At 49.8% G+C, this 10,175-nt stretch overlaps 1 protein-coding gene across 10 annotated transcripts in view; it reads left to right on the top strand.

The window, feature by feature from the left end:
* Positions 1 to 10,175, top strand: part of LOC116853791 (paired box protein Pax-6-like) — a 121,660-nt gene that overhangs the window by 62,077 nt on the left and 49,408 nt on the right. For 9 of the 10 annotated variants that reach the window (XR_004380036.1, XM_032835008.1, XM_032835009.1 and 6 more), the window contains 2 exons: positions 1,811 to 1,976; positions 2,196 to 2,379. Coding sequence is in view for 9 of the 10 variants with exons in the window: in XM_032835008.1 (XP_032690899.1) it covers positions 1,811 to 1,976; positions 2,196 to 2,379 (350 nt within the window). In the remaining variant the exon portion in view is untranslated. The remainder of the gene's footprint in view (positions 1 to 1,810; positions 1,977 to 2,195; positions 2,380 to 10,175) is intronic. The other variant, XM_032835007.1, reaches the window with a different exon arrangement.

Genomic DNA, 10,175 nt, shown 5'->3' with positions numbered 1-10,175 from the left:
GAGAGAGAGAGAGAGAGAGAGACAAACGCGGTGAAATGCGCTGTTTATGAAGAAAATGCGCCGTTAATTTGTGAATGACGACGCGATAGGTGTTACACGCGAGCACAATCGGAGCAGTCTTCTCCTCACTCGAACGTTTTCCCTCGTTCGAAGGCCCATCGACAACGGGCGCGTAGACACACGCGAGAAATGGCTCGCGATTCTCGCGCGAGGCCCATTTTCGAAAGTCAATCGACCGTGAGCCCCCTTTTCGTCGATCGCGCGCACGCTCGTAAATCTCCCTTATAACCCCTCCCCGCCTTCTCTTCCCCTCGGGTGTGTGCGCCAGCCGACGCGTCGAATTAGCGACGACGAGAAATTTTTGACAACCGACGCCGCTTCTCCTACCAACGAACGTCGCTTCTCCTCGCGAACGAGAGTTTGCGCTCGCAACATATTTTACTTCGCTCGGTGGCGATTTTTTTTCGAGTCGATGCTTCCGCGCGAATTCCGAGCACTCGACATTGCCCCGCTGTGCTGTCGTCCGTTAACAGATCCGGCGAGTAGTTTTGCGCGTAAATGAAGAACACAAGTGCTTTTCGCCATACTGTTGCGCAAGATCGAGGAGTCAGCTCTTTTCATGACGCGAAATAAAAAGGGATAAGGTATTGGTAGATGAAAGAGAAAAAATTTGATTGGATTAATCAAATGTCTGTATGGTGAAGTGAACGAACTAGAGATTTTGGTTGAAATGATCACAATTTCGTTCAAGTTAACAAGATTGACCGAACCAAATTTCTGACTAAACAGAACTTTTAAAAAAAATTTCAAACAGAATCTTGTTGACTTGAACAGAATTCTGGTTAAGTTCAATCGGAATCCCGGTTCGTTCATATTTCATCAGATATTCGGTTAATCCGATCAAATTTCCTTTTCCGTGTGCATCATAAATTAGCGAGCGTCTCGCCAAGAGGTTGATTTATACACATCACGGTACGTGACACGTACATTTTTCCGAAAGAATCTGCTAACGCGTCTGGCGCTGGCACGTCCACCTATCTCTCGCCTTATTCCACAAATTCTACCTACTACCCCTATCCCCCGTCGCGGGAAGACGCCGAGATTTCTACCCCAGAAAAATTAGGGCGTGGCGCGCTCGCCGCTATAGGTGTCAGCTTCGGGTGCAGCTTTTGCGCGCGTCGCGTCCCTAGTCGCGGGAATATAAAATATCCGCGCTCAAGGAACACGACGGCACTCCGGCCCGGGCATTCCTCCTCCTTCCCCCTCTCACCCTGCCTCTCTCTCTCTCTCTCTCTCTCTCTTTCTCTCTCTCTCGTGTGTGTGGCTGCCTTGTCACCGGCACAATGAGTCGAAGATTATCTACGATGGGATTCGCCGACGTTACGACGTTCGCGGCCAACCCCCTGCGCTCGTCTTCCATCTCTCTGTCGCACCCTTCGTCGAGCGCGTAGCGTCGGGGAGGAAGGAAAGAAAGAAAGAAAGAAGGAAAGAACGTCGTGGTCCTCTTCTCTCTTTTCCAGCATGAGCCGGAGGGAAGAGGCAGTCGCGGGGTGAAGCAGGGAAAATACATGATCTATGGCGACAGCGGTATTGTTCGTCGAAACGCGAAGAAGCCTCCGGAGGCGGTGAAGCGTTTGAATTTTTCACACCTCTCGAACGAGCAATCCGAGGGGGGAAGGGGGAGATGGGAGGGATTATTTGTAATGTGTTGTTGGTCCGTCAATTTGTTGTTGTCGGTGGTAGTTCCCCCGACGATAAGCGACTGAAGCGTTGCGCCGCATTACACGTGAACTCTCGTGGTCATTCGCAGGGCACAGCGGGGTGAACCAGCTGGGGGGTGTCTTCGTCGGCGGCCGGCCACTTCCGGACTCGACGCGACAGAAGATCGTCGAACTCGCGCACTCGGGCGCGCGACCCTGCGACATCTCCAGGATACTGCAGGTCAGCAACGGCTGCGTCTCGAAGATCCTCGGCAGGTTGGTTGCAATATTGCTTGCTTCGTATCGTGTGCACGCGCATTCCTCCCCGAGTTTCAGCGTGTAGCTGAAGTAGGTCAAAGTGCTGCAAATTATTCTTTTCCGTGCGAAATATCTCGGCTGGTCTGCTTGATAGGCACACAGTACTCAGACTGTCAGGAGTGATGTCGAACGCGTTCGCGTATTCCTACCGCATTGTACCGCAAAATATTATTGTTGCAGGTACTATGAGACCGGATCCATAAGGCCCAGGGCGATCGGCGGTAGTAAACCGCGCGTGGCCACCGCGGAGGTCGTCAACAAGATCTCGCTCTACAAGAGCGAGTGTCCGTCGATCTTCGCGTGGGAGATCCGAGATCGTCTGCTGCAGGAGGGCGTGTGCACGAACGACAACATCCCGAGTGTGAGTACCATTTCCTTTCTCTCACTGGAGACTGCACTTGATCTCGTTGAGAATTTGGCAAAAAGGGGAAAAGTACACGCACGGCGAGTCTACTCCCCGATACTATCCCGTCTGCGTTTCTCTCGTGAATATTCAAAATAACGCGGGCTGCCCGATGGGATGCTCGTTGAATCGCGGCGAATGCTCGCCCCGACCGATTACGGGCGGACATTAAGGGTGACAGAAGTTCTCGTCGGAAGAATCGGCGTCGCGGCGCGGCGGCGACGACAATGCAAAGCGCGTCGCAAAACAGCCGTAATGGAGCCCGACTTTCGGACTCTCGCGGCAGCGGGGGTGGAAAAGAGAGAAGGTTGTTGTAAGCGCGCGCAGGCGTGTATTGTCAACGCGGGGGCTTTGTCTACTCACACAGAACAGGACCGCATTTACATAGATAACGGCGGATAGTCGGGACGCTCGTGCGCGGTGAGTGGAGGGGCAGCAGGGGGATGGAAATCAGTTTTCCGTGGGGTTGGCGGCTGTACAGAGGATGTTTATGCGAGCCGATGGACTCGGGGGCGCGCGCGACCAGCACTACGTAAACTCCACCCTCTTGTCGCGGCGCGCGCTGATGTTGTTAACACGAGGCGGTTAATCGCGCAAACGAATGACGGACGATTTGGCGTTAACCGGTTCCGCCCTGGCGAGCTCCCCCAAACACGAGTCGCGCTCTCTTCCTGTCTCCTCTCGCGGTCGTGATGCGATCAACGCGGCGGGATATCGCGCGCTTCATTAGAATATCGTGGCTCGTGATCGCCGTGGTATTCCGTGGGCATTGACAAAAAACGGTAATGTCTTTTCCCACGAGCAGTCTTGTGTTAGATATTATTTATGAGCGTGGTTTGGGACCCTCTTCAGTTTCTCGTGTGTGTTTTTGCACATGTTTTCATACGTAGCTCGGGTACTTTTGCTGAAAAAAGGCAAGGTCAATCGAAAACTCGGTAGGTGCGAAGAGAAGACACGCGAAGTCGGGAACGTGACAGAACTATTCCTGCGGAATCAATTAAGAGATTGCTCGAGGACGGCTGACGCGCGCGGATCAAAAGGAAATTCCCCGACGTTTTCCTCTTTCCTTTTTATTTCTTTTCTCTGACCTGAAGAAGGACTTGTCCTCCTCCTCCAACACTCCCTCCTTCTCCCTCTCTCTCGCGTACGGTACGTTCGGTGTACTCGAGGCGGTGGGGTTGGTTGGTTCTTCCCGTGTACGCCGTTGCCATGGATATTTGCATGCGTCCAATAAACGGTGGCTAAGGGGCTCTCGACTCGCTTAGGGTAAAAAGCAAAAGAGGGTCGCTAAATTCTACCCTCCTTCCTTTCCTCCCTGCGTGCCCCGCGTCGCTCTGCGTCGCCCTTCTTCGCGTCCCTGCCGCGTCTCCTACTCGTCTTCCCTAGCCGAGGCTGGCTGGCTGGCTGGATGGATGGTTGGCTGGCTGGTTGGCTGGCTGGCTGGCTGGCTGGCTGGCACCCTCGCGCCTTCGTAATAGCGCCGAGGTGTACGTAGCGCGAGCCACCCTCGCGGAGAGACCTCGAAAGAGAGTCGTCGTAGAGGCAGGACGAGAAGAATGACGATGGAACCGAGAGCATTCTTATCGACGCGAGAGGAAAATGTGTCAAAGGCTGTTTTCTCGTGTCTGCGAGGGAGAGAGGAGAGAGAAAGAGAGAGAGAGAGAGAGAGAGAGAGAGAGAGAGAGAGAGAGAGAGGAGGTGGGAGGTCATCCACAATGTTTTTTTTCGTGTCCCACTTCTTTCGACATTCCGGAAATTTTAGTACCCATTTCTCGTGTAGCTCCGTCGTTACGAAAACGAATCTTCTCCGTGTTTTCGTATTTAAAGATCAAAAAATAATACAGCGTCGAAGACGCATCCCACCCACCCTGTCTGAATAACACGTAACATCGCAATCAGAAAGTGAATGCGCTTGCTGGTGCGATTCAAGAATTTCTCAAGTATCTCCTTGCTTATTCCGGTAAATTTTATTTCACCTTCTCTCATTTTTAACGCTTCGTTTAAACTCGTGGAATTTTTCGACAAAATGAAATCTCGCGGGCAATTTAAATTACACCGCGAATCAATGTATTTCGAAGACGTTACGCCACTTGACGCTATTCGCGTGTTCACGGTAAGGAAATAATTTCACGCGCAATGGCAGAAAGAACGCCCGAGCGCCGAGTGTGCTGTACGGCTACGAGTCGTCAAAGGCGCCGCGTGACTTTTAGCATTTTACGCGGTAACGAGGCGCCGACACAAACAGCGACGTCACAGAATTTCGCGTTTTAACAAATTACAGGAGCTTGCGGACTCGGAGCGCCTCCGGGGGCGTCGGAGGATCAAAGCCGGCGCGTAATCCCGGCCACGTCTGAGCATCCTGCGAGCGCTTCTGAACTTGTTGTGGGCAAGATTAACGTTTCTTTAATGGCCCGTGTAATATTCCATTACGTACAGTTCGCTCGAGAATTATTGCGCCGCCGAGAGGTGCAGCTCCGAACGAGAATCGCGCCGCTGAAAACACGACGAACGATCAAAAGGAATTCCGGTCTCGCGATTGAAATCTCTTCGATACCCCCGTATCTCGTATTGCGTAACTCTAAAAATGCATCGCCTCGGAATGAAATTGACGCGTCAAACTGTTTGCGAATTGTATGAACCGAAAGATACGATTGCGAAATTTTCGTTTCGCTCATTCGTGAAAATTCTCAAAGAAGCCTGTGTACGCGTGTACCCTCGCGAATATATTTCCGTGTATTATAACAGATTTTTATGTTTATTTTTAATTTAATTTATTATTTAATTATATTATATTATATATTATATAATATATATATATATTATATATAATATATATATATATATTATATATATATTATATTAATTTAATTATATTATATTATATTTAATGGCTTTAAATTTATTTTAAATTTATAATCTATTAATATAATTATTGGTATATTTTGATATTAGATTTTAATTTAATTTCTTTAATTTAATTTAATTAATTTTCAATTTTTATCGTGTTCTCGTCGCGTAACTATGTAACGTCGCGATTACTTACCGCGTGCATGCTCGCGAGAACGCGTGGAACTTTCGCAAGCGACAACGGGCGACGATATTCGAAAACTTCTGACCCAGGATCCGCCTCTCAAGGCGGAGTGTTCTCTCTTTCGTTCTTCCTCTGATAGGGAGCGAAATAACTCGCGAACGGGATTGATTCGAAAACGTTTCTACTCATCTGCCCTGGTCCGCTTATACGTGTCCATTCGTGTGCGGCGTAATGCGCGTGTAGTAGACGGTGGAAGACTTGGTTCGAAGGAAAAGAGAGGAGAAATGAGGAGCAGAGAAAGAGAAAGAGAGAGAGAGAGAGAGAGAGAGAGAAATAAAAATGAAAAGAAAGAGGAAAAGGAAAGAGATAAATGGAAGGATAGGATGGAGAGAAGAAGGAGGTACGAACGGAACGAAGGAACGTATTCCAGGCGAGCCGTGGTGATTGGGGGAAATTTCATTATTCTCAGACATTACCCCCGTTATTGTAATGCCATCAAATTGGATACGCTTCGTACACCCTGCGGAACGGGCGGAATATCTCCGGCTCCTTCCTTTCGCGTCTCTTCTTCCTTCTCCTTCCGCTTCGCGAAGACGCTCGAGAGACGAAGCTCTCGCCCTGCTGCGACTCCTTCGCTTTGCCCTAACAGCTCTACCTTGGTGTACGTCCGCACGTACACCTTGTCCGATTTGGCTAAACAAAATCGCAGGAGATATTCGCTTCGCGTGTCGTCGGCATTCCGCGATGTTTTTTTACAGAAACGTTGAAAAATCTCGCGACTTTATCTGTTTTCCATTTTGTCTGACAATGCGAAACGCGGACCCTCCGCGCGCGACGATCGGATTAAGCAAAATTACGCGAGAGCAACAGTTTTGCGTGCGAACGGGCGCTCAACCATTCGTTCTCTTTCGCGAAGTCGACGCGCGCGGAATTGCCGAATCGAGCCAATGGCTCGACAAACCAGTAAAGCCCGCAGGACGCGGAGACGGATTCGAAATGTCCTGCGGAGCCCCCGCTATCCGTTTCGTCGTGGAATACCGTTTCGGTCCCCGCCGGATTTGAATCTGGCACCCGGCGTGGCGGACGCGTTATTGGTTTACTCGCGCCACTGGCTCCGGGATGCCGACAGCGGCTCTCATTCGTCTGTCGAGCGCGAGAAGAATTCCGTGTCTCGTCCGCGAATCGGTTCTTGGGCAGACGTGAGTCATTTCTCCCGATCGCGGTTGGTATTGCCGTCGTAGGAAGAATTCGATTTTTCTCTCATTTCTTGTCAACTTGTAAAACGTTCAGATAATTGACACTCTCTTTTTGAGAACTCTGCTGCGAAAGTTTCGCATCTCCGCTATGTTACTCAAAATTCTATCGATAAATCGTCAATAATACACGCAGCAGACTGGATTAGATCGGATTAGACAGGATCAGCTTGGATTAGTCTGGAGAACTAGGAGATTACGCGGCGCATTTGAAATGCATGTGTCTTTAAAAGGCCGTGGAAGACCAAGTTGTCTAACAGGAGCGTCACTGCGAAACGAGATTACATTCGTTGATTCGGCCAGCCGGGCCGTGTGCGTCCATTCCGAGGGTTGACATTGACATCTCACCCCCATCGAGCGTCCCCGAGAATCATACCGAATCTTTCTTACGACGCGACGTAAGAAATTGGTATCTCGTTAACCCGTTATTTAGAATCAGCTTGCGACAGCTCGCGATCGAGTCGTGTGGAAAATGAATCGCTTGGAAGGGTCGGCGTGCATTCATAATTTCTGCACGTTTAAATAGAATTCATGATAGAATGTGCTACGAAATCGTGGGATTTTCGTATGCGCGCCTTGGTAACGGAATGTTGCACTCACATGCTATCGTTTTTCTTTTTAAACAAATCAGTCGTTTGAATCAATCATCGACCGACAGTCGTGCTCGACAAGAGACCTCCAAAACTAAAGTAAAGTACCAATGCCCGGAAATGTGCAGTCGGCTGATTAAACACCTTTTCTCAGTGAGTTTCGTAATGTATCCAATAGGAAAATATTTCTAATTTTTTTCAATTTTCTTAGTAATTCTCAGAAGATATGTTTCTCTATTAGATACGGAATGCGTTGCAAAACTTTTCAAAAAAAGTTGCTACACTTAACTGCAGACTAACCCTGTATTTAACCCTGAATCGAAATTTTAGAACCTACTTTGGACCTGAATTTTCTAACATTTGTACATTTTTAAGAATCAATGTATGTATAATACACATGGAAATTGAAATTCTGTTTAGCTCCTCCGGGTAACCCAAAAACGCATTTGTAAATTCTAAAGAAAACCTACTAACGGCTTAGTATTTTAAACAGAATTAAAAGAAGTCAATTTCAGGACCTCAAAATAGACGTTAAATGGAATGTTGAGATCGAAGATAAAGTCAAAATTTTGATTTGGAATCGTGGACGTTCTTAATGTTTTGGTTCTTAAATGGAAATATTTAAACTTTGAACATATTTTCTACATAATTTAACAGAAATATACAAACTAACTTGATAGGAAATTAATTTAATAAGAATATCCAAACTGTCAAATTACGAATAACACGCGGATGTTTTTTTCCTGTTTCGCTGCTGCGATCTCGATCCGCGGACTTAGAGCGGTTTTTGGAAGCCGGCCTATTCAATTTATCCGACGTCCGAGTTTGGCGCGAAAGTGCGTCTCGATTACAACATTCGTCATCCGCGGAGAACCCGCTGTCAAGCGAGAGGAGCGCCGCTGTGCGCCGACGAGATTACATTTGTCGAGGTGGCCAGCACCGTCGTTCCGGCTGGTTCCAGGCAGTCCGACAGGGGGGTTAGCGGGAGGACGAGGTAGGTTGGATGTCAATGCCGCACCGCCACCACCGCCCAACCCTTTTAGTACGCGGAATCGCGCGATATACAGGCCGCCAACCAGTCAGCCAGCCAGCCAGTCAGCCAACCAGCCAGCCAGCCAGCCAGCCAGACAGCCAGGCAGGCCCTCGCTCTCATTCCCTCGATCCAAGGGTGGAAAATCACGGGTACCACGAGAGAATCGGGATGGGCGAGGAAGAGGATGTAGAGGGACGGTGAGGGAGGGAAGCAGGAGGGCGATGGCACGGTTTCCCGAGCGGTGGCCGAGCGTGTCCCTGTAATTAATAGTCACCGACCGTCGACGGACAGACGGATGGACGGACGAACGGAGAGTCGAGTTTACATGCTGTATCCGCGTGTTGGAGCGAATCGTGCGATTGTTTAAGCGAGTGGTCATCTCTGCGATGTCGTCCACCCCTCTGGAGAGACGTGTGAGCCTCCACCTATCCGAAGAATGGGACACCCTTCACCGAATTGTAGCTCAGCTCGGAGAACGAAGATGACGAAGTTTGAGGAATCGTATTCGCTCTGGCATTATCGAGCTCACAGATAATTAAGCAAATGAAGAAAAATTAACAAAGTGACTGCCGATTTCGCCGAGGTTGAAAACTCGAACCACCCTCGACGTCTCTATTTATCCCCGACAGAAATTGAACCGTCGTAAATCGCCGCTGACGGACGTTCTTCGTTTTCCATTTCGTTACGACGCGCGCCGCAGTCGCGGGGAGTGTTCCACGGGCGTAGGAAATTAATTCCGCGGCGGCACCGTCCGCAGCCGCCGACGGGTCGGCTGATTAAAAGGAACCGTCGGAACTCCCTTCGCGCGCGCACGAAAGAAAAAGACTTTAGCGAGCAGCAAGGACTCGTACCGACGAGGGAGAAAGCGAGAGGGAACGCGGAAAGGTAGCAAACAGGCAAGGTTCATGCGAGAACGGCAAACGGGAAGGGTGAAACGGGGTGAAAGGGAAAAGAAGGAGTGCCCGAGGAACGATGGTTCGGAGGGAAGAGAAAGAGAAAGAAAGAGAGAGAGAAAGAGAGAGAGAGAGAGTGGAAGTTAGTGGCGGCTCGGTGAGAAATACATAATGCAGTAGCCGGACGTCTCCGACACCCCCTAACTCACCCTTCTCCGAGGCGAAGAAGAGGGCTGCTGCTGCTGCTGCTGCTCCGCGAGAGAGAGTATGTAGAGGCCAGAGCGAGGAGGGGTTGGCCGTGGCGGCGGCAGTGGCGACGGTGGCGGTGTAGGAGGAGGTGGACGGAAGGCCGGGGGTTGGTAGCGCGAGAGTACGAAGGGGTGCATTGATTTACGCGGCCAGGGCAAGGCGAGGGTGTCTCCAAGGCGGACGTGCAGGGGCCAACAATTCACTCGCCTCGGGTTCCAGGAACCATCCATTACTTCGGTTCTTCCACTACCCCCGGGGCTGTCTCTCCCCCGGCATTGTTGCGGTTACTTACCGCGTCCATCGAGAACGTAGCCATTGTCACGGCTACGAAGTCGCGTGCTCGCTGGTTAAATGCCGCTCAAGTCCCACGTGACGTCGCATCGATTCGATCAAATATTAGACATCGAGACGGTGTTTGCATTTTTCCTCGTCGATAAAAGTCACTTGTCGATGTGGCCAGGTTACAGATAAGATGACGCGCTAAAGCGCTTCCGAAGGACAATAAAATGTCAGATCAAATTCTAGAGTCGAGTTAAGAGGGTCGACAGGTTCAGGTAGACCTCAACTATTCACTGATTAGCGCCGAGAACATCAATTCAGAAGGGTACGCAACCCCAAGAGAGTTCCCGTTCGTGAGAGACTATATAACACTATATATAACACTTTTCTGTTTCACTTCATTTTAGTTGCCACTTGATACGTGTA

The sequence above is a fragment of the Odontomachus brunneus genome, unplaced genomic scaffold (assembly GCF_010583005.1).
Source record: "Odontomachus brunneus isolate Ranch 3 - 2012 unplaced genomic scaffold, Obru_v1 Obru_scaffold_006, whole genome shotgun sequence".
In the NCBI taxonomy this organism is placed as follows: domain Eukaryota; kingdom Metazoa; phylum Arthropoda; class Insecta; order Hymenoptera; family Formicidae; genus Odontomachus; species Odontomachus brunneus.
Note: the sequence above shows the minus strand (reverse complement) of the source record. Positions and strands in the feature narration are given on the sequence as shown.